Raw genomic sequence first — 25,416 nt, 5'->3', positions numbered from 1 at the left:
GGGAAACTGCATATAGGACATAGGACACCACAGGAGCGGGAGACTGCATATAGGACACCTGAGGAGTGGGAGACTGCATATAAGACACCCGAGGAGCGGGAGACTTCATATAGGACACCTGAGGAGCGGGAGACTGCATATAAGACACCTGAGGAGCGGGAGACTGCATATAAGACACCTGAGGAGCGAGAGACTGCATATAGGACACCTGAGGAGCGGGAGACTGCATATAAGACACCTGAGGAGCGAGAGACTGCATATAGGACACCCGAGGAGCGGGAGACTGCATACAAGACACCTGAGGAGCAGGAGACTGCATATAAGACACTTAGACACCTGAGGAGCGGGATACTGCATATAGGACACCTGAGGAGCGGGAGACTACATATAGGACACCTGAGGAGCGGACAATTGCATATAGGACACCTGAGGAGCGGGAGACTTCATATAGGACACCTGAGGAGTGGGAGACTCCATATAGGACACCTGAGGAGCGGGAGACTGCATATAGGACACCTGAGGAGCGGGAGACTGCATATAAGACACCTGAGGTGCGGGAGACTGCATATAAGACACCTGAGGAGCGAGAGACTGCATATAGGACACCTGAGGGACGGACAACTGCATATAAGACACCTGAGGAGCGGGAGACTGCATATAAGATACCTGAGGAGCAGGAGACTGCATATAGGACACCTGAGGAGCGGGAGACTGCATATAAGACACCTGAGGAGCGGGAGACTGCATATAGGACACCTGAGGAGCGGGAGACTGCATATAAGACACCTGAGGAGCAGGAGACTGCATATAAGACACCTGAGGAGCGGGAGACTGCATATAGGACGCCTGAGGAGCGGGAGACTACATATAGGACACCTGAGGAGCGGACAATTGCATATAGGACACCTGAAAAGCGGGAGACTGCATATAAGACACCCGAGGAGCGGGAGACTGCATATAAGACACCCGAGGAGTCGGAGACTGCATATAAGACACCTGAGGAGCGGGAGACTGCATATAAGACACCCAAGGAGCGGACAACTGCATATAAGACACCTGAGGAGCGGGAGACTGCATATAGGACACCCGAGGAGTGGACAACTGCATATAGGACACCTGAGGAGCGGGAGACTGTATATAAGACACCTGAGGAGCGGGAGACTGCATATAGGACACCTGAGAAGCGGGAGACTGCATATAGGACACCCGAGGAGCCGGAGAATGCATATAAGACACCCGAGGAGCCGGAGACTGCATATAAGACACCTGAGGAGCGGGAGACTTCATTTAGGACACCCGCGGAGTGGGAGACTGCATATAAGACACCCGAGGAGCGGGAGACTGCATATAAGACACCTGAGGAGCGGGAGACTGCATATAGGACACCTCAGGAGCGGGAGACTGCATATAGGACACCTCAGGAGCGGGAGACTTCATATGACACCCGAGGAGCGGGAGACTGCATATAAGACACTTGAGGAGCGGGAGACTGCATATAAGACACCCGAGGAGTGGGAGACTGCTTATAAGACACCCGAGGAGCGGGAGACTTCATATAGGACACCTGAGGAGCCGGAGACTGCATATAAGACACCTGAGGAGCGAGAGACTTCATATTGGACACCTGAGGAGCGGGAGACTGCATATAGGACACCTAAGGAGCGGGAGACTGCATATAGGACACCCGAGGAGCCGGAGACTGCATATAAGACACCCGAGGAGCGAGAGACTTCATATTGGACACCTGAGGAGCGGGAGACTGCATATAGGACACCTAAGGAGCGGGAGACTGCATATAAGACACCTAAGGAGCGGGAGACTGCATATAGGACACCTAAGGAGCGGGAGACTTCATATAAGACACCCGAGGAGTGGGAGACTGCATATAAGACACTCGAGGAGCGGGAGACTGCATATAAGACACCCGAGGAGCGGGAGACTGCTTATAAGACACCCGAGGAGTGGGAGACTGCATATAAGACACCTGAGGAGCGGGAGACTGCATATAGGACACCTAAGGAGCGGGAGACTTCATATATGACACCCGAGGAGTGGGAGACTGCATATAAGACACCCGAGGAGCAGGAGACTGCTTATAAGACACCCGAGGAGTGGGAGACTGCATATAAGACACCTGAGGAGTGGGAGACTGCATATAGGACACCTGAGGAGCGGAAGACTGCATATAGGACACCTGAGGAGCGGGAGACTGCATATAGGACACCTAAGGAGCGGGAGACTGCATATAGGACACCTGAGGAGCGGGAGACTTCATATAAGACACATGAGGAGCGGGAGACTGCATATAAGACACTCGAGGAGCGGGAGACTGCATATAAGACACTGGAGGAGCGGGAGACTGCATATAGGACACCTGAGGTATGGGAGACCTGTGCTCCGGAAGTCTTAGGCACCTGAGAGCAGTGAGACTTTATATAACACATATAGGGACCGAGAGAGGAAATCTGCACGACTCCCCGCTATTTGTAGGAGCCCAAACACAACAAAGTGCCGGCGAGCAGTCACTGGAGGGCAGCACTAGTAATTGTCGCGGTGTACTTTCGTGCCTGTACGTTAGAACCCTGGCGGCCATATTATTTCAGGGCATACCGCCCTTTTTTGGTTTAAGCCGGATTCCACTGAAGCTGAAACGGTTGTGACTAAATCCCATACCGCAAGAGGACCTGGTCCCTCCCAGGTATGGGAAATAGCCAGCTCTATAGCAGCTGTCTATTTCCCATAACTGGTAAGGACCTTTTTGCCCCCTAGTGGTGGGGTCCTGTATAGATCTAGAATTTAGCCATTTTATGGTGAATTGGCTATTTCCCATACTGCAGAAGGACCTTTTCCACCTATCCTATATCGTGAAGGTGACATGTAGGAAAGGTCCTTTTCAGTCATGGGGTTTAGCCCCCTCACATAGTAATGTCTATTTCCCATACTGCAGAAGGACGTTTTTTACCTATCCTATGCCATGAAGGTGACACGTAGGAAAGGTCCTTGTGAGTGATGGGATTTAGCCTCCTCACTCAGGAATGGCTATTTCCCATACTGCAGAAGGACCTTTACCACCTAGCCTATGCCATGAAGGTGACATGTAGGAAAGGTCCTTTTCAGTAATGGGATTTAGCCTCCTCACATAGTAATGGCTATTTCCCATACTGCAGAAGGACGTTTTTTACCTATCCTATGCCATGAAGGTGACACGTAGGAAAGGTCCTTGTGAGTGATGGGATTTAGCCTCCTCACTCAGGAATGGCTATTTCCCATACTGCAGAAGGACCTTTACCACCTAGCCTATGCCATGAAGGTGACATGTAGGAAAGGTCCTTTTCAGTAATGGGATTTAGCCTCCTCACATAGTAATGGCTATTTCCCATACTGCAGAAGGACCCTGTTGTAGAGTTATATCAGCCGCACTTTCAGATATTGTCATCACACTATTAAACAGCGGTTCCTTAAGTTACAATATTAAATGGTTCTGGGAAGATGATTGTATGTCATGGTATTACAACACCAGATGCTGCCGAATATTTGTCTGAGCTATAAGATGCTCAGACATTGTGCGGATGGCAGAGGAAGTGGCTGCCCGAACAATCATTTGGATTATTTGTGCGTCCCTTCACTTTCATCACCCATCGCTCCCCTATTACACAATACATGTATGAGCAACGGGCGAGGATTTTATGTCTGGTGAAAACCAAGCAACCAAACGATAATATTACACAGGCCGATTATCGGTGTTTCGCTTAACAAACCGCTCATAGTCGCCCTGTGTAATGGACCCTTAGCTCTATTGATCACTGGTAATTGTCTCTGAAGCCACCAAAAGAGAAAACAATGGATCCTAAAGAAGAATTTGCAGATAAGTAACACAGATAAAGCAAATCCATATAAGAAAGAGCTGCTGGAAGTTGAAAATCAATGTGATGGAGGGTCCTGCGCAATGTGATTAAGATGCAGGCGGGTCCTGCACAATCTGTTGTAGCTGCAGGAGGGTTCAGTACAGATTGAGACAGAAAAGTAAGACGCAGCCACCCGTCCGCCCAAAAGAATTGACATGTCAATTCTTCGGGTGGATGGCGTTATCTGCCTCACCATAGAATGGAGATGCGCACAAGTGGGGGCGAGCAACAGAATCCAGAGCGGGTTATCCCATAGTGTGAATGCATCCTAAAGTCACACCCTCTAATGTGCCACCGTGTTCCAATGAACGGTCACTGTCCTCATGTAATGTGCTACGACCTCCCCCTCTTGCATTGTGTCACTGTGTCCCCCTCATGTACTGTGCCATTGTCCCCTATTATTAATGGACTGACTCTCTTATCAATTTTTCCCAATCTTTGACTCTCCAGCTGAAAAACGACAACTCCTCTCATGAACTGCCAGTAGGACATGATGGGTGTTGTAGTTCTACAACAGGGAGAGCTACAGGCTGCAAAACTACAACTCAAACTATGAACTGTTAAGCAGGGCATGATGGGGGTTGTATTTCTTGGGATAAGCTCACCTGTCCAGATTCCTGCTCTTCTTCTTGGGCTCTGGTCTCCTCTTATCAGGTCTGGCAGAAGTCCCAGAGGCAGAAGAGGGAACTCCTGCCAGCAGTATATTCAGTTGTATCAGCAATTGCGGATAGAACTGAATGGGGAGGGAGAGCAGCCAGTAAGGTAAGTGGGTGTTATTCTTTTCACCGCCCCATCCCCCCCAGGGCATTCTGAAAAAAGGGGCAATGGCCGAACTACCCTTTTAACCCCCCGAGGGGTCTTTAGACACCGGTATTTCCAGGACTATGTTGGATTCCATGGACGATGTTAATGACTAGTTTTTTTTTATAAAATGGTCAACGAGGGTTTTAGGGTTTTTACAAATAAAAAATAATTATCAATTGTGTCTTGTTTTTTTTTCTTACATTACAGGCTTAGTAGTGGACGGCATCCATTACAAAGTCGGGGCTTAATGTTAGTATAAAATGGCTAACGCTACCCCTACAATATTACCCCAGTACCCAATGCCACCAGATTACTAGGAAGAGCCGGGTGCCATTAGTCCCGGAGCATCAAATCTGGCTCTCCTGGATTGGGCGGTAGCCGGGGGGTGTTTAGTGTTAGCCATTTTATCACTAACACTAACCCCCCCCACTTAGGGTACTATTACACGGAACGATAATCGGCCCTATCCGGCCGATTATCGTTCCGTGTCATAAAGACAATGATCATCGGCTAATCGTTGATGCAGGTTCTGACCTATAATTGTCGGGCGCCGACCGCGCACAGATACGTGTAATAGCGGTGCGTGGCCGACGATATGCAAAGAGGAATACATACCTATGCAGGCTGCAGGGCTAATCTTCCTCTGTGCTTCTCCCTGGGTCCCGTGCATCAGGGCGGCCTGTGTCAGCTGACAGGCCGCCCCAATCACAGGCCGGGACCGCAGTGGCCAGTGATTGGCTGAGCGGCCTGTCAGCTGAGACAGGCTGCTCTGAAGCTGGAGTGCGCGGGACTCGGTGAGAAGCACAGAGGAAGAGGAGCCCTGTAGTCTGGATAGGTAATGTATACAGTTAAAACAAGGGCTGCAAGGACATCAGTAACAATGTCCCCGCTGCCCTTGTTAAACAATTATGGGGCTGTGTAATGGTTATTATCGGGCTCCCATCGGCCCATGTAATAACACCCTTAGTAATGGATGATGTCTATCAGACAGCTTCCACTACTAAGCCTGTGATGTAAATAAAAAAACACAAGACACAATTGATACATTTACATTTTTTTTATTTAAAAAACACCCCTAAACCCCTCATTGACCTTTTTAAAAAAATCATCGACGTAGTCCACAGAATTTAATGTAATCCTCTGGGTACCGTTATCTGAAAACAAAAAGAAAGAGGCACAAAAAAGGCAGGAGTAGAACACCCATCATTGTGACAGGTGTTCTACTGCTTACAGTAGCGGCATCTTTACAGATAGCTGCTTACTGTCTGGCACCTAAGGGGTTAAGTATGGATGCATGGTATCCACACTCAACCCTCTGGGGGCCAGACACTTCAAACTGCACCCATACCAGCAAGGAAGAGGGTTAAGTGCCCCCCTGGGCTGGGTGCAGTGTAAGATACAGGCACAGGGGAGAGAAAGCAGCATCTTCAGGACACAGCCTGGTTAATAGCCTTAACCCCTGCCTCACTGGTCCAGGCTGCAGGTAAATCTATAAGTGCTGCATACTCACGGAATCGGGCCGCCGCGCTGATTCCATTTTCAGATCTGCTGCTTCATTCCCGAGTTCCGACCTTCTCTGTATACTGGTGTCAGGTCTGCTCCATCAACATACAGAGAAGGTCGTAACTTGGGAACGGAGCGGCGGATCTAAGAGAGGTAATGTCCAAATCCCATACTGTAAAGAGACCTGCTGACGTCACAAGGTCACATGACTTCCTCAATTCACGTGACTGTACAGCAGGCGAGGCTTATTCAGTTTAGCCTCACTGGTCTACGCGGCTGCCACGAGTTTGCGTCTCCAATTGTGCCACTGCACGTCCGTTCTACAGGAAATTGTTATGGGGGGGGGGGGGGGGGGCACAACAGTAAATATGATGGGTTCACTAACAGGTGCAAGGAGGCATAATGGTGGGTGCAGTATATGGGGGAGGGGGTGCAAGGAGGCACAATGGTGGGTGCAGTAGTATGTGGGGGAGGGGATGCAGTACAGCATAATGGTGGGTGCAGTAGTACATGGGGGAGGGGGTGCAGTACAGTATAATGGTGGGTGCAGTAGTACATGGGGGAGGGGGTGCAGTACAGTATAATGGTGGGTGCAGTAGTACATGGGGGAGGGGTACAGTACAGTATAATGGTGGGTGCAGTAGTACATGGGGGAGGGGGTGCAAGGAGGCACAATGGTGGGTGCAGTAGTATGTGGGGGAGGGGACGCACCCACCATTATGCCTCCATGCACCACATCCACCATGTACTACTTTACCCACTATTATACTGTACTGCACCCCTTCCCCATGTACCACTGCACCCACCATTATACTGTACTGCACCCCCTCCCGCATGTACTACTGCACCCACCATTATGCTGTACTGCACCCCTCCCCCATGTACTACTGCACCCACCATAATACTGTACTGCACCCCTCCCCCATGTACTACTGCACCCACCATAATACTGTACTGCACCCCTCCCCATGTACTACTGCACCCACCATTCTACTGTACTGCACCCACCATTATGCTGTACTGCACCCCTCCCCATGTACTACTGCACCCACCATTATACTGTACTGCACCCCCTCCCCCATGTACTACTGCACCCACCATTATACTGTACTGCACCCCTCCACATGTACTACTGCACCCACCATTATACTGTACTGCACTTCCTCCCCATATACTACTGCACCCACCATTATGCTGTACTGCACCCCTCCCCATGTACTACTGCACCCACCATTATACTGTACTGCACCCCTCCCCATGTACTACTGCACCCACCATTATGCTGTACTGCACCCCTCCCCCATGTACTACTGCACCCACCATTATGCTGTACTGCACCCCCTCCCCATGTACTACTGCACCCACCATGATACTGTACTGCAGCCCCTCCCTCATGTACTACTGCACCCACCATTATGCTGTACTGCATCCCCTCCCCATGTACTACTGCACCCACCATTATGCTGTACTGCACCCCCTCCCTTATATACTACTGCACCCACCATTATGCTGTACTGCATCCCCTCCCCCATGTACTACTGCACCCACCATTATACTGTACTGCACCCCTCCCCATATACTACTGCACCCACCATTATACTGTACTGCACCCACCATTATACTGTACTGCACCCCTCCCCATATACTACTGCACCCACCATTATGCTGTACTGCACCCCCTCCCCCACATACTACTGCACCCACCATTATACTGTACTGCACCCCTCCCCCATATACTGCACCCACCATTATACTGTACTGCACCCCTCCCCCATATACTGCACCCACCATTATACTGTACTGCACCCCCTCCCCCATATACTACTGCACCCCCTCCCCCATATACTACTGCACCCACCATTATACTGTACTGCACCCCCTCCCCCAGATACTGCACCCACCATTATACTGTACTGCACCCCTCCCCCATGTACTACTGCACCCACCATTATGCTGTACTGCATCCCCTCCCCCATATACTGCACCCACCATTATACTGTACTGCACCCCTCCCCATATACTGCACCCACCATTATACTGTACTGCACCCCTCCCCATATACTACTGCACCCACCATTATACTGTACTGCACCCCTCCCCATATACTACTGCACCCACCATTATACTGTACTGCACCCCTCCCCCCATATACTACTGCACCCACCATTATACTGTACTGCACCCCCTCCCCCATATACTGCACCCCTCCCCCATGTACTACTGCACCCACCATTATACTGTACTGCACCCCCTCCCCCAGAAACTGCACCCACCATTATACTGTACTGCACCCCTCCCCCATATACTGCTCCCCCTCCCCCATATACTGCACCCCTCCCCCATGTACTACTGCACCCACCATTATACTGTACTGCACCCCCTCCCCCATGTACTACTGCACCCCCCATTATCATACTTACTGTTGTGTCCCCCCCTAACAATTACCTGTGGAAAGGACCTGCAGAGAGAAGCAAACTTGTGGCAGTCGTGTAGACCAGTGAGGCTAAACTGAATAAGCCTCGCCTGCTGTACAGTCACATGGCTTGAGGAAGTCATGTGACCTTGTGATGTCAGCAGGTCCTTTTACAGTATGGGATTTAGACATTACCAAGCTGAAACTAATGACCGGAAGTGATGTCACATACCGTGCGATGACTTCCGGGGTGAGTCCGCTGGCTGCTCAGTGTTGTTTTCCCTCTTCATATCAGTATCTAGTAACACTTTGTCTCCCGGCATTGAACAGTAGTTGATTTTTCAGTTCGTATTTACTGCGACACAAAGTATATTCAGGCCTCCCTGCTGCCCCCTGCAGGTAATACACATGTCAGCAGCGCTCTCTCCTCTATTCTCATTCTCTCTCTATATACTGTATACATCTATATGTGTATATATATATATATATTGCAATATTACTGTATTTGGGCACAGCTCTCTTATCTATATACTGCAGTACTTCACCTCTGTGCACACCTGACATCGGATACAGACCAGGGCTTCCTCACATTCCTGTATACAGCATCTTGCCTGTCCTGTAAGCAGTGTATATATGATATATGTAATGCTATAATGCACATACATGTTCCTTCTCCATCGGATTGAAGTGGCCTATACAAGGCGATGGTCCTATTCTTGAGCAGGTCACCTAGGATGTTTAGGGAGTGAGAAGACATGGCCGAGAGGATATTACACATCACCCTGGAGATCATCTTCCTGCTGACCGGAGAGGTGAGAGATTCAGAGATTGATGTCATCTGACTTTGTGCCAATCAAATAGATGGACTGAACAATGGGTTATAGTTTATTGTCTTGTCTTCATACACAGGATTACACAGTAGTGAAGAGGACGTTTGGTGTGACTGGTGGATGGAGCAGGAGCCGGAGCCCCATAAAGGCGCCAGCCGGTCACTATGTGATAGAGAAGAGAAACAATAATGAAAAGATCCTAGAGCTCACCAACAAGATCATAGAGCTGCTGACCGGAGAGGTGACACTGCTGGGACATTATACAGTAATACAGGAGGGGGGGGGGGGTGACTGGAGAGGTGACACTGCTGGGACATTATACAGTAATACAGGAGGGGGGGGGGGTGACTGGAGAGGTGACACTGCTGGGACATTATACAGTAATACAGGAGGGGGGGGGGACTGGAGAGGTGACACTGCTGGGAGATTATACAGTAATACAGGAGAGGTGGGGGATGACTGGAGAGGTGACACTGCTGGGACATTATACAGTAATACAGGAGGGGGGGGGACTGGAGAGGTGACCCTGCTGGGACATTATACAGTAATACAGGAGGGGTGGGGGACTGGAGAGGTGACCCTGCTGGGACATTATACAGTAATACAGGAGGGGGGGGGACTGGAGAGGTGACACTGCTGGGACATTATACAGTAATACAGGAGGGGTGGGGGGGGGGGGTGACTGGAGAGGTGACACTGCTGGGACATTATACAGTAATACAGGAGGGGTGGGGGGTGACTGGAGAGGTGACACTGCTGGGAGATTATACAGTAATACAGGAGGGGGGGGACTGGAGAGGTGACACTGCTGGGAATGCTGGGACATTATACAGTAATACAGGAGGGGGGGGGGACTGGAGAGGTGACACTGCTGGGACATTATACAGTAATACAGGAGGGGTGGGGGGGTGACTGGAGAGGTGACACTGCTGGGAGATTATACAGTAATACAGGAGGGGGGGGGGTGACTGGAGAGGTGACACTGCTGGGACATTATACAGTAATACAGGAGGGGGGGGGACTGGAGAGGTGACACTGCTGGGACATCATACAGTAATACAGGAGGGGGGGATGACTGGAGAGGTGACACTGCTTGGAATGCTGGGACATTATACAGTAATACAGGAGGGGTGGGGAGGTGACTGGAGAGGTGACACTGCTGGGACATTATACAGTAATACAGGAGGGGGGGGGGACTGGAGAGGTGACACTGCTGGGACATTATACAGTAATATAGGAGGGGGGGGGTGACTGGAGAGGTGACACTGCTGGGAATGCTGGGACATTATACAGTAATACAGGAGGGGGGGGGACTGGAGAGGTGACACTGCTGGGACATTATACAGTAATACAGGAGGGGTGGGGGGGTGACTGGAGAGGTGACACTGCTGGGAATGCTGGGACATTATACAGTAATACAGGAGGGGTGGGGGGTGACTGGAAAGGTGACACTGCTGGGACATTATACAGTAATACAGGAGGGGTGGGGGGTGACTGGAGAGGTGACACTGCTGGGACATTATAAAGTAATACAGGAGGGGTGGGGGGTGACCGGAGAGGTTACACTGCTGGGACATTATACAGTAATACAGGAGGGGGGGGGGACTGGAGAGGTGACACTGCTGGGAATGCTGGGACATTATACAGTAATACAGGAGGGGATGACTGGAGAGGTGACACTGCTGGGACATTATACAGTAATACAGGAGGGGGGGAGGGACTGGAGAGGTGACACTGCTGGGACATTATACAGTAATACAGGAGGGGGGGGGGACCGGAGAGGTGACACTGCTGGGACATTATACAGTAATACAGGAGGGGGGGGGACTGGAGAGGTGACACTGCTGGGAATGCTGGGACATTATACAGTAATACAGGAGGGGATGACTGGAGAGGTGACACTGCTGGGACATTATACAGTAATACAGGAGGGGATGACTGGAGAGGTGACACTGCTGGGACATTATACAGTAATACAGGAGGGGGGATGACTGGAGAGGTGACACTGCTGGGAATGCTGGGACATTATACAGTAATACAGGAGGGGTGGGGGGTGACCGGAGAGGTGACACTGCTGGGACATTATACAGTAATACAGGAGGGGGGGGATGACTGGAGAGGTGACACTGCTGGGACATTATACAGTAATACAGGAGGGGTGGGGGGTGACCAGAGAGGTGACACTGCTGGGAATGCTGGGATATTATACAGTAATACAGGAGGGGTGGGGGGAGGACTGGAGAGGTGACACTGCTGGGACATTATACAGTAATACAGGAGGGGGGGTGACTGGAGAGGTGACCCTGCTGGGACATTATACAGTAATACAGGAGGAGGGGGGGGGGACTGGAGAGGTGACACTGCTGGGAGATTATACAGTAATACAGGAGGGGGGGTGACTGGAGAAGTGACACTGCTGGGAATGCTGGGACATTATACAGTAATACAGGAGGGCTGGGGGGTGACTGGAGAGGTGACACTGCTGGGACATTATACAGTAATACAGGAGGGGGGGGAACTGGAGAGGTGACACTGCTGGGAATGCTGGGACATTATACAGTAATACAGGAGGGGGGGGACTGGAGAGGTGACACTGCTGAGACATTATACAGTAATACAGGAGGGGGGGTGACTGGAGAGGTGACACTGCTGGGACATTATACAGTAATACAGGAGGGTGGAGGACTGGAGAGGTGACACTGCTGGGAATGCTGGGATATTATACAGTAGTACAGGAGGGGGGGGTGGTGACTGGAGAGGTGACACTGCTGGGACATTATACAGTAATACAGGAGGGGGGGTTGACTGGAGAGGTGACACTGCTGGGATATTATACAGTAATACAGGAGGGGTGGGTGACTGGAGAGGTGACACTGCTGGGACATTGTACAGTAATATAGGAGGGGTGGGGGGAGGACTGGAGAGGTGACACTGCTGGGACATTATACAGTAATACAGGAGGGGGGGATGACTGGAGAGGTGACACTGCTGGGACATTATACAGTAATACAGGAGGGGGGGTGACTGGAGAAGTGACACTGCTGGGAATGCTGGGACATTATACAGTAATACAGGAGGGCTGGGGGGTGACTGGAGAGGTGACACTGCTGGGACATTATACAGTAATACAGGAGGGGGGGGGGGAACTGGAGAGGTGACACTGCTGGGAATGCTGGGACATTATACAGTAATACAGGAGGGGGGGACTGGAGAGGTGACACTGCTGGGACATTATACAGTAATACAGGAGGGGGGGGGGACTGGAGAGGTGACACTGCTGGGACATTATACAGTAATACAGGAGGGTGGAGGACTGGAGAGGTGACACTGCTGGGAATGCTGGGATATTATACAGTAGTACAGGAGGGGGGGTGGTGACTGGAGAGGTGACACTGCTGGGACATTATACAGTAATACAGGAGGGGGGGTTGACTGGAGAGGTGACACTGCTGGGACATTGTACAGTAATATAGGAGGGGTGGGGGGAGGACTGGAGAGGTGACACTGCTGGGACATTATACAGTAATACAGGAGGGGTGGGGGGGTGACTGGAGAGGTGACACTGCTGGGAATGCTGGGACATTATACAGTAATACAGGAGGGGTGGGGGGTGACTGGAAAGGTGACACTGCTGAGACATTATACAGTAATACAGGAGGGGTGGGGGGTGACTGGAGAGGTGACACTGCTGGGACATTATACAGTAATACAGGAGGGGGGGGTGACTGGAGAGGTGACACTGCTGGGAATGCTGGGACATTATACAGTAATACAGGAGGGGTGGGGGGTGACTGGAAAGGTGACACTGCTGAGACATTATACAGTAATACAGGAGGGGTGGGGGGTGACTGGAGAGGTGACACTGCTGGGACATTATACAGTAATACAGGAGGGGGGGGTGACTGGAGAGGTGACACTGCTGGGAATGCTGGGACATTATACAGTAATACAGGAGGGGATGACTGGAGAGGTGACACTGCTGGGACATTATACAGTAATACAGGAGGGGGGGGTGACTGGAGAGGTGACACTGCTGGGAATGCTGGGACATTATACAGTAATACAGGAGGGGTGGGGGATGACTGGAGAGGTGACACTGATGGGACATTATACAGTAATACAGGGGGGGATGACTGGAGAGGTGACACTGCTGGGAATGCTGGGACATTATACAGTAATACAGGAGGGGAGGTGGGTGACTGGAGAGGTGACACTGCTGGGACATTATACAGTAATACAGGAGGGGAGGGGGGTGACTGGAGAGGTGACACTGCTGGGAATGCTGGGACATTATACAGTAATACAGGAGGGGTGGGGGATGACTGGAGAGGTGACACTGCTGGGACATTATACAGTAATACCGGAGGGGGGGTTGACTGGAGAGGTGACCCGGCTGGGAATGCTGGGACATTATACAGTAATACATGAGGGGGGGTGACTGGAGAGGTGACACTGCTGGGACATTATACAGTAATACAGGAGGGGGGGGATGACTGGAGAGGTGACACTGCTGGGACATTATACAGTAATACAGGAGGGGTGGGGGGATGACTGGAGATGTGACACTGCTGGGACATTATACAGTAATACAGGAGGGGGGGATGACTGGAGAGGTGACACTGCTGGGACATTATACAGTAATACAGGAGGGGGGGGATGACTGGAGAGGTGACACTGCTGGGACATTATACAGTAATACAGGAGGGGTGGGGGGATGACTGGAGATGTGACACTGCTAGGACATTATACAGTAATACAGGAGTAGTGATGTCACGATACCAGAATTTTGAGTTCGATACCAATACCAACATTTTTTTTTCAATGCTCGACACCAATTCGATACTTACAAATTAAATAAATTATATTTAAAAAAAAAACCTCAATATTAGAAATGCCCCCCCCCCCCCCCTCCAACTGTCAGGTCCGTTTTTACTTTAAAAATAAAGTTGACATTATTTACATTAAGGGACATTACATTAAGGGCTCTTTCACAGGTCCCGTAAAATTGTCCGTGGTCACGGATCAGCAACCACGGACAATTTTACGGCCCATTAAAGTGAATGTGGCCATCCCCCCCTGCCACCCAGCTCTCCTGTCATCTGTGCTCTCCTGTCATCTCATCTACTACTCACCTACTCCCTGCGCTGACTGGCTTCATCTTCACCAGAAGTGGCCTGGACTATGATACCTTCTCCTGGCAGCGTAGTCCCGGCCACTTCCAGGGAGCGCGTGTAGCCGGCCAGTGCGGGGAGTAGGTGAGTAGTAGATGAGATGACAGGAGAGCACATCATGCTCTCCTGTCATCTCTGCGGCTGGGTGGCAGGGGGGGAATCCGTGCCGGGTCGCGGCACGGATAGTGTGAAAGAGGCCTAACACTTCATCTATCAGGGAAATGATGGGAGCTGTAGTCATGTAACACACCAGTTATCAGGGGGATGATGGGAGCTGTAGTCATGTAACACATACACACACACCAGCTATCAGGGGGGATAATGGGAGCTGTAGTCATGTAACACAAACACACCAGCTATCAGGGGGGATGATGGGAGCTGTAGTCATGTAACACACACACACCAGCTATCAGGGGGGATGATGGGAGCTGTAGTCATGTAACACACACACACCAGCTATCAGGGGGGATGATGGGAGCTGTAGTCATGTAACACAAACACACCAGCTATCAGGGGGGATGATGGGAGCTGTAGTCATGTAACACAAACACACCAGCTATCAGGGGGGATGATGGGAGCTGTAGTCATGTAACACACACACACACCAGCTATCAGGGGGGATGATGGGAGCTGTAGTCATGTAACACACACACACCAGCTATCAGGGGGGATGATGGGAGCTGTATTCCTGCTGTCAGGGCATGGTGACCACTGACCCAGCAGGGTGACCTGGATTTGGGCAGCAAGGTGAACTGCAGGCTGCAGACCCCCCCTCCCCCCTTCCCAGTGAGAGCCAGGCCGACCCCCTCTTCACCTCTCTCACATAGCTGATGTCCGGGTCTTGTCGGCCCCGGCCTGCCGCCCCCTCCCAGTCCTGTGGCCCCCACCTTACAGTGCTGTGCAGCCAGATGTAGTGGCCGCATCTCCTCCAGCCTTATGCTCCGCTCTCCTCTTCAGGAAGCGCCGGCCGCTCTCCCTCTGCAGCCGCCGACCCTGCTCTGACCCTTTCACTAAAGGGTAAATGACTGCCGGCTGCAGTCGTTAGTAGCGGGGGTCTGCTACACACAGTAGCCGGACCCCGCTACATAGGGAGCAGGTTAGGAGAGGGGGATAATGCCGCTGTCAGTGTGACAGCGGCATCTATACAGTTAAATAGCCGGCACATACGATCGCTGTGTGCCGGCTATTGGAAGTTAGCGCCGCCGGGAGCGGAGAGAGTGAGGGCGGGTGGACAGAGGAGGTGACACCAGGGGGGCCACGCAGAGCACATGGCAGGCACTCAGCTCACTGCCCGCCATGTCTTCTGCTGTGTACTTTATGATAAGCCGCACTGCTGCGCGGCTTATCATAAAGTATCGAATACCAGGAAATCCTGGTATCGAACCGAAAATATGCCCCGAAAATCGATAGTAGAATCGATTTTTCGGTGCATCGTGCATCCCTATACAGGAGGGGTGGGGGATGACTGGAGAGGTGACACTGCTGGGACATTATACAGTAATACAGGAGGGGATGACTGGAGATGTGACACTGCTGGGACATTATACAGTAATACAGGAGGGGATGACTGGAGAGGTGACACTGCTGGGACATTATACAGTAATACAGGAGGGGATGACTGGAGATGTGACACTGCTGGGACATTATACAGTAATACAGGAGGGGTGGGGGGATGACTGGAGAGGTGACACTGCTGGGACATTATACAGTAATACAGGAGGGGTGGAGGGGGGGGGGTGACTGGAGAGGTGACACTGCTGGGAATGCTGGGACATTATACAGTAATATAGGAGGGGTGGGGGGATGACTGGAGAGATGACACTGCTGGGAATGCTGGGACATTATACAGTAATACAGGAGGGGTGGGGGGATGACTGGAGAGGTGACACTGCTGGGACATTATACAGTAATACAGGAGGGGGGGGTTGACTGGAGAGGTGACACTGCTGGGACATTATACAGTAATACAGGAGGGGTGGGGGGAGGACTGGAGAGGTGACCCGGCTGGGAATGCTGGGACATTATACAGTAATACAGGAGGGGTGGATGACCAGAGAGGTGACCCTGCTGGGAATGCTGGGACATTATACAGTAATACAGGACGGGGGGATGACTGGAGAGGTGACACTGCTGGGAATGCTGGGACATTATACAGTAATACAGGAGGGGGGATGACTGGAGAGGTGACACTGCTGGGACATTATACAGTAATACAGGAGGGGTGGGGGGATGACTGGAGAGGTGACACTGCTGGGACATTATACAGTAATACAGAAGGGGTGGGGGGTGACTGGAGAGGTGACACTGCTGGGACATTATACAGTAATACAGGAGGGGTGGGGGATGACTGGAGAGGTGACACTGCTGGGAATGCTGGGACATTATACAGTAATACAGGAGGGGTAGGGGGAGGACTGGAGAGGTGACACTGCTGGGAATGCTGGGACATACAGTAATACAGGAGGGGGGGGGTGACTGGAGAGGTGACACTGCTGGGACATTATACAGTAATACAGGAGGGGTGGGGGGAGGACTGGAGAGGTGACACTGCTGGGAATGCTGGGACATTATACAGTAATACAGGAGGGGTGGGGGGTGACTGGAGAGGTGACACTGCTGGGACATTATACAGTAATACAGGAGGGGGGGTGACTGGAGAGGTGACCCTGCTGGGACATTATACAGTAATACAGGAGGGGGGATGACTGGAGAGGTGACACTGCTGGGAATGCTGGGACATTATACAGTAATACAGGAGGGGTGGGGGATGACTGGAGAGGTGACACTGCTGGGACTTTATACAGTGACACAAGGGAAAAGGTACTGCATGACAGGAAAAAAAAATAAACTATATATATATATATATATATATATATATATATACACACACACAAAATAACACCTTTTCTAGATCATCGCTATGAGAGTATAGTACAGTTAGATAATATTATATTCTGGAGGTCTTTACTTCTGTGGGGGTACATACAGAGGAAAAAAATCAGACATTACATAGATCCACATGTAACGATCAAGTCAAGCATGAGAAGTGCTTCCCTTATTATACATAGTCCGGGTGACCTCCTATCACTGGTAAGGCCTCCCTTATTATACATAGTCCGGGTGACCTCCTATCACTGGTAAGGCTTCCCTTATTATACATAGTCCGGGTGACCTCCTATCACTGGTAAGGCCTCCCTTATTATACATAGTCCGGGTGACCTCCTATCACTGGTAAGGCTTCCCTTATTATACATAGTCCGGGTGACCTCCTATCACTGGTAAGGCCTCCCTTATTATACATAGTCCAGGTGACCTCCTATCACTGGTAAGGCCTCCCTTATTATACATAGTCCGGGTGACCTCCTATCACTGGTAAGGCCTCCCTTATTATACATAGTCCGGGTGACCTCCTATCACTGGTAAGGCTTCCCTTATTATACATAGTCCAGGTGACCTCCTATCACTGGTAAGGCCTCCCTTATTATACATAGTCCAGGTGACCTCCTATCACTGGTAAGGCCTCCCTTATTATACATAGTCCAGGTGACCTCCTATCACTGGTAAGGCCTCCCTTATTATACATAGTCCAGGTGACCTCCTATCACTGGTAAGGCCTCTCTTATTATACATAGTCCGGGTGACCTCCTATCACTGGTAAGGCCTCCCTTATTATACATAGTCCAGGTGACCTCCTATCACTGGTAAGGCCTCCCTTATTATACATAGTCCAGGTGACCTCCTATCACTGGTAAGGCCTCCCTTATTATACATAGTCCAGGTGACCTCCTATCACTGGTAAGGCCTCCCTTATTATACATAGTCCGGGTGACCTCCTATCACTGGTAAGGCCTCCCTTATTATACATAGTCCAGGTGACCTCCTATCACTGGTAAGGCCTCCCTTATTATACATAGTCCAGGTGACCTCCTATCACTGGTAAGGCCTCCCTTATTATACATAGTCCAGGTGACCTCCTATCACTGGTAAGGCCTCCCTTATTATACATAGTCCGGGTGACCTCCTATCACTGGTAAGGCCTCTTTTATTATATTATTGTATAATAAGGGAGGCCTTACCAGTGATAGGAGGGCACCCCAGGGCTGTGGAGTCGGTAAGCCGCAGCTCTGACTCCGACTCCTGAATGTTTTCGGGACCGACTTGATAAATGGCTTCTGAGGGAATGAGGAAAGATATAAAGCAGATTCTGCGCTGTGTGTGCAGTGGATGCAGCCAGTCTCCAGCCTCTATGTCCTGAACTAAGAACTAGACTAGATGGAGCAGGTGGTCTTTTCCTGCTGACAGTCTTGCAGTGTGCGCACACACACACACACACACACACACACAGCTGCAGCCATAGAACACTGAAGAAAAACACACAATCTTCTCCCAGAGAGAAAACTCCGCACTGAGGACAGAGGTTACTGCTACACTACTTATGTCTTCTCCTCCTCCTCTATATTACACAGGATATCTCCATATTACACTGCTGCTCATATACAGTCATCCAGCATCCAGGAAGAGACCAGCACAGATCTCCCCCCGCACAATGGACTCTTCCAGCTCAGAAACAAACTGCCAAATAGTGACCGACAACCTCTCCCCGACCACCCAGTGTCCTATTACTGATATATATCCCTGACCACCCTTATGTAATAGGGCCAGTGTCCTATTACTGATATATTCCCCGACCACCCTTATGTAATAGGGCCAGTGTCCTATTACTGATATATTCCCCGACCACCCTTATGTAATAGGGCCAGTGTCCTATTACTGATATATCCTCCGACCACCCTTATGTAATAGAGCCAGTGTCCTATTAATGATATATTCCCCGACCACCCTTATGTAATAGGGCCAGTGTCCTATTACTGATATATTCCCCGACCACCCTTATCTAATACGGCCAGTGTCCTATTACTGATATATTCCCCGACCACCCTTATGTAATAGGGCCAGTGTCCTATTAGAATGTTGCTCATAATATATATTCATAACCAAAACTTGTAAATTAGTGAAAGGAGGTCACCCGGACTATGTATAATAAGGGAGGCCTTACCAGTGATAGGAGGTCACCCGGACTATGTATAATAAGGGAGGCCTTACCAGTGAAAGGAGGTCACCTGGACTATGTATAATAAGGGAGGCCTTACCAGTGAAAGGAGGTCACCCGGACTATGTATAATAAGGGAGGCCTTACCAGTGATAGGAGGTCACCTGGACTATGTATAATAAGGGAGGCCTTACCAGTGATAGGAGGTCACCCGGACTATGTATAATAAGGGAGGCCTTACCCGTGATAGGAGGTCACCTGGACTATGTATAATAAGGGAGGCCTTACCAGTGATAGGAGGTCACCTGGACTATGTATAATAAGGGAGGCCTTACCAGTGAAAGAAGGTCACCTGGACTATGTATAATAAGGGAGGCCTTACCAGTGAAAGGAGGTCACCCGGACTATGTATAATAAGGGAGGCCTTACCAGTGATAGGAGGTCACCTGGACTATGTATAATAAGGGAGGCCTTACCAGTGATAGGAGGTCTCCTGGACTATGTATAATAAGGGAGGCCTTACCCGTGATAGGAGGTCACCCGGACTATGTATAATAAGGGAGGCCTTACCAGTGATAGGAGGTCACCTGGACTATGTATAATAAGGGAGGCCTTACCAGTGATAGGAGGTCACCCGGACTATGTATAATAAGGGAGGCCTTACCCGTGATAGGAGGTCACCTGGACTATGTATAATAAGGGAGGCCTTACCAGTGATAGGAGGTCACCTGGACTATGTATAATAAGGGAGGCCTTACCAGTGAAAGGAGGTCACCTGGACTATGTATAATAAGGGAGGCCTTACCAGTGAAAGGAGGTCACCCGGACTATGTATAATAAGGGAGGCCTTACCAGTGAAAGGAGGTCACCTGGACTATGTATAATAAGGGAGGCCTTACCAGTGAAAGGAGGTCACCCGGACTATGTATAATAAGGGAGGCCTTACCAGTGATAGGAGGTCACCCGGACTATGTATAATAAGGGAGGCCTTACCAGTAATAGGAGGTCACCTGGACTATGTATAATAAGGGAGGCCTTACCAGTGATAGGAGGTCACCTGGACTATGTATAATAAGGGAGGCCTTACCAGTGATAGGAGGTCACCCGGACTATGTATAATAAGGGAGGCCTTACCAGTGATAGGAGGTCACCTGGACTATGTATAATAAGGGAGGCCTTACCAGTAATAGGAGGTCACCTGGACTATGTATAATAAGGGAGGCCTTACCAGTGATAGGAGGTCACCCGGACTATGTATAATAAGGGAGGCCTTACCAGTGATAGGAGGTCACCTGGACTATGTAGAATAAGGGAGGCCTTACCAGTGATAGGAGGTCACCTGGACTATGTATAATAAGGGAGGCCTTACCAGTAATAGGAGGTCACCTGGACTATGTATAATAAGGGAGGCCTTACCAGTGATAGGAGGTCACCTGGACTATGTAGAATAAGGGAGGCCTTACCAGTGATAGGAGGTCACCTGGACTATGTATAATAAGGGAGGCCTTACCAGTAATAGGAGGTCACCCGGACTATGTATAATAAGGGAGGCCTTACCAGTGATAGGAGGTCACCTGGACTATGTATAATAAGGGAGGTCATGGTCCAAAAAAAAATACTTTTAACATTTTAATTTACAATTCTAATTTAATTCTGACAAAACTGAGCTCCACTCCCCAAAGCCCTAATACTATCCACTATACATATAATTATATGTATTCTATATTGTGCTGATAAAAGGGATGGCAAACCATGGATTATACAGCCCAGACTATAAGGTGTTCATAGAATTTACTGAAATCTACCCAATAAATAACCCAATGGCTGCCATCATACTTGTGGCCTCCAACTAACAATGATAGTCATTCCTCTGGTTTTTTTGTTACGTCGAGGAGAGATGAGGTCTATACACCATGTATGGGATATCTGTGTCCTGTCAGGTCATCCATTTTGGGCTATTTCCTTTATTAAAGGATTTACTTCTTCAGTGTCACTTTTTTAATTCTCAAATTAGAGTGAAGATGTAAAAGTTGGAGTGTTACCTGGAGAAGAAATATGTCTGACCACTGATCAGCAATACAAAGAGGAGCAAATTCCTGTAGATATCAACCAAAGTGAGTAATGGCCACAAAGCCCTACAAAGAAAACCCATGTTCACCAGGACGAGGATCACACTGCATGTTGTTTACTCTTCACTGGTTTCCATTTTGCTTTTTGTTGTGGTATAAAATAGTGATATCACAATACCAGAATTTTGAGCTTGATACTGATGCTCTCTTTTTTATTTCAATACCAATTCAATACCTAAGTATGAGAAAAAGCTACACCACCCCCAACTGTTTTTACACTGTTAAGGTCTTTAGGTCTGCATTATTATGGTGATGGCAGGTTATGGTCTTTTTTTTTATTTTACCACTTTAGAAATAGTTTAACATTTTTTAAATGAAAATGCTTAAAGTGACTGTAGCACCAGGCCCAGGCTGAAGCACTGGAGGCGGTCGACCCATCCTTAGTGGGAAGAAACTCCAGCCCCTCCATAACAGGGTTCCATTGATTCTAATGGAGTCACATCATAGAGGGGCGGGGGTGTCCTCCCACTAAGGGTGGGTCGGCCCCCTCCAGTGCTTCTGCCTGGGCCTGGTGGTACAGTCACTTTAAAGTTGTCTTACTTTAACTACTGTAACCTTCCATGTTTTGCCCTGTATGGCTGTGGTGTGTGGGATTATTTTTGGCACTGTGATCTGCAGTTTTATTCGGTATCACATTTGTATATTTGTGACCCTTTGATCACTTTTTTTAACGATTTTTTTTTTTTTTTTTTTTTTTTTGGGGGGGGGGGGTGATGTGACCAAAAATCAGCAAATTTGTACTTTGCTTTTTTAGCGCTTACATTGTTTACTGTAATCATTTTATAGTTTGGGCAATAACACTTCAGCTATCAGGCAATGCTAGGAGTTGTAGTCGTGTAATATTATAGCTATCAGGCTATGCTGGGGGTAGTGACTATATTTAGGTGATTTCCCACAGGTATACATGTGTTTGACTTGGACTTAAAAGTGTACATATGGGAAATGAGCCAATCCTTAGGTGACCACGTTCGGCCCATTGAAGCACCTGAATTGCATCTGGCAGATTGACAGCTAGGATGTGTGCCCATATTTAGGCTATGGTCATACATATGTGAACTCCAGAGGGAATATCAGCATATACATACAAATAGTGCTGTACAGGGATAAATCATCACTGTATAAAGGACATAATGGGGACATTTATTAAGGGGTTTGCGCCTAATTTTTGGTGAATAATTGCGTTTTTCACCCATTTTTGGTCTAAGTTCTAGTATTCGACAGGTGAATATTTTTAGATGCAACATTTTTTTAATCTGCCTGTTTTAAGTATTCACCCAAAAGTCAGAAAAATCCGGGATTAGCGCCCAATTTATCATTTGCGACTTTTTAAAAAGTCGCATAAACAGGTGCAGGCCGACATCTGGTCAGAACCAGGTGAATTAAACTGAGCAATTTTTTCATAGTTGCGCCTTTTTTGTGTCTTTTTATTTAGATGCATTTACTATGGCAGTGCTATAATGAATCAGTCACAAGATATTAGAACAAAATACACACCAATCCCCATTAGAATAGTTGCACCTATTAGACTCCTTAATAAATGTCCCACATAGTGTTCTAACACAGTCACATGGCATCACTCTGGACAAGGGGTTACAGACTAGGGCTGGGTGATTAATCAAATTAATTTGATTAATCACCCAGAAGGTTAGAATCGATTTGATTTTTTGTGAGAATCGTAAATTCAATTTTCACAAAAAATCATTGTGAGCGGAGCAGCGCGGAACGTCGGGTGGGGGTGGGGGGGTTGTTGCGGCCAGGCTGGAGGTGCAGGGCGCGCGGAGGTGATGTGCAGGGCGGGTGGCGCTGTGTGGAGTGTCGGGCCGGAGGTGAGGTGCAGGGCGGGAAGTGAAGTGAGGTGCAGGTCGGGCGGGCAGTCCGCCTAACAGAGCCGCGACTGACCTGCCCCAGCTGTACATATCGCGTCCCGTTCCCCTTCCGGTCACACATGCAGGTCCCGGTCTCTGGAGGAGGCTGCAGAGACTGTAGTGGTGATAGCGTCCTGCGGTCCTGGAGCTGTATAGCGGTCTGCATCCCCCGATCCCGCTGTACAGCTCCAGTAATGGCAGCGACGCTATCACCACTACAGTCCCTGCAGCCTCCTCCAGAGACCGGGACCTGCATGTGTGACCGGAAGGGGAACTTGTGTGTCTGAAAAGGAGGAGGGCAATGTGCACTCCTGCCCCAGTCCCCCTGTGTCTCCCCCCCCCCCCCCGGTTGCCCCAGTCCCCCTTTGTCCCCCCCCCCTAGCTGCCCTAGTCCCCCTGTGTCCCCCCCAGCTGCCCCAGTCTCCTGGTGTCTGCCCCAGTCCCCCTGTGTCCCCCCCCCCAGCTGCCCCAGTCCCCCCGTGTCCCCCCCCCCAGCTGCCCCAGTCCCCCTGTGTCCCCCCCCCAGCTGCCCCAGTCCCCCTGTGCCCCCCCCCAGCTGCCCCAGTCCCCCTGTGTCCCTCCCAGCTGCCCCAGTCCCCTGGTGTCTGCTCCAGTCCCCCTGTGTCACCCCCAGTCTGCCCCAGTCACCCCCTGCCTGCCCCAGACCCCCTTCAGTCACCCCCAGCTGCCCCAGTCACCCCCGGTCTCCCATTAGTCACCCCCAGTCTGCCCTAGTCCCCCTCCGTCACCCCCAGCTGCCCCAGTCACCCCCTGCCTGCCCCAGACCCCCTTCAGTCACCCCCAGCTGCCCCAGTCCCCCATTAGTCACCCCCAGTCTGCCCCAGCCCCCCTTCAGTCAACTCCAACTGTCCCAGTCCCCCTTCAGTCAACCTCAGTTTGCTTCAGTCCCCCCTCATCTATACCTGTATTACTACTACACCCCTCATCTTTACCTGTACTACTGCACCCCTCATCTATACCTGTACTACTACAGCACACATCGATACCTGTACTACTAATCCTCCTCATCTGTACTACTAAAACACCCCTCATCTTTACCTGTACTACTACACCCCTTATCCACTATACCTCCACTACTACACTCTACCTAGATGGAGGCACAAAGAAGATCTCCTATACTATATGGGGACATGGGGGGGCTTGTCTACTACATGGGGAGCACTGTTACAGTGGGAAGAAATACAGTTGTTGTCTCAAACGTCATTAAAATAGTATCTGACGCTGCAGGGAGAAAAATGTTCTGTTTATTTAGCAAAAAGAAAAAAAACAAGATTTAAATCGAGAATCGTCCAAAATTTAAAAAAAATCCCACTGTAGGGAGCTGATGCCAGGTCAGGACAGACAGGAAAGGGCAGGTCAGTTTCCCAGACGCAGCTTCTCACACCGGCTGCATACCAGGAAGGAGAAGAAGCTGAGATGTGACGGGCTGCAGTCATTAGCAGCGGGGGTCTGTTACACTGTGGAACAGCTCAGGAGGGGTCAGATGCCGCTGTCAGTTGTGACAGCAGCATCTACACAGTTAAATAGTCGGCACAAGCGATCGCTGTGTGCTGGCTATTAGAACGTAATGCTGCAGTGAGCGGGGGGAGGGGCGAGCGGAGGAGGTGACAGCAGGGGGCAGGGGTCAGCACACAGAGAACATGGTCGGCGCTCTGTACTATACTTAACGTTAAGCTGCGTTATTAGGCATCTTAACAAAGTATCGATGCCAGGAAACCCTGGTAC

The 25,416-nt window shown here is 50.0% G+C and overlaps 1 protein-coding gene across 4 annotated transcripts in view; it reads left to right on the top strand.

Annotated features, from left to right (window-relative positions):
• The first annotated feature begins 8,830 nt into the window (after positions 1-8,830).
• Positions 8,831-25,416, top strand: part of LOC138799944 (oocyte zinc finger protein XlCOF8.4-like) — a 44,682-nt gene continuing 28,096 nt past the window's right edge. For 2 of the 4 annotated variants that reach the window (XM_069981749.1, XM_069981745.1), the window contains exons 1-3: positions 8,883-9,437; positions 9,535-9,696; positions 21,691-21,790. In XM_069981749.1, the coding sequence (XP_069837850.1) occupies positions 9,381-9,437; positions 9,535-9,696; positions 21,691-21,790 (319 nt within the window). In that variant the 5' untranslated portion in view covers positions 8,883-9,380. The other 2 variants (XM_069981747.1, XM_069981746.1) reach the window with 2 other exon arrangements.

The sequence above is a fragment of the Dendropsophus ebraccatus genome, chromosome 8 (genome assembly GCF_027789765.1).
Source record: "Dendropsophus ebraccatus isolate aDenEbr1 chromosome 8, aDenEbr1.pat, whole genome shotgun sequence".
In the NCBI taxonomy this organism is placed as follows: domain Eukaryota; kingdom Metazoa; phylum Chordata; class Amphibia; order Anura; family Hylidae; genus Dendropsophus; species Dendropsophus ebraccatus.
The sequence above is the reverse complement of the archived record's forward strand: the minus strand, read 5'-3'. Positions and strand labels throughout refer to the sequence as shown.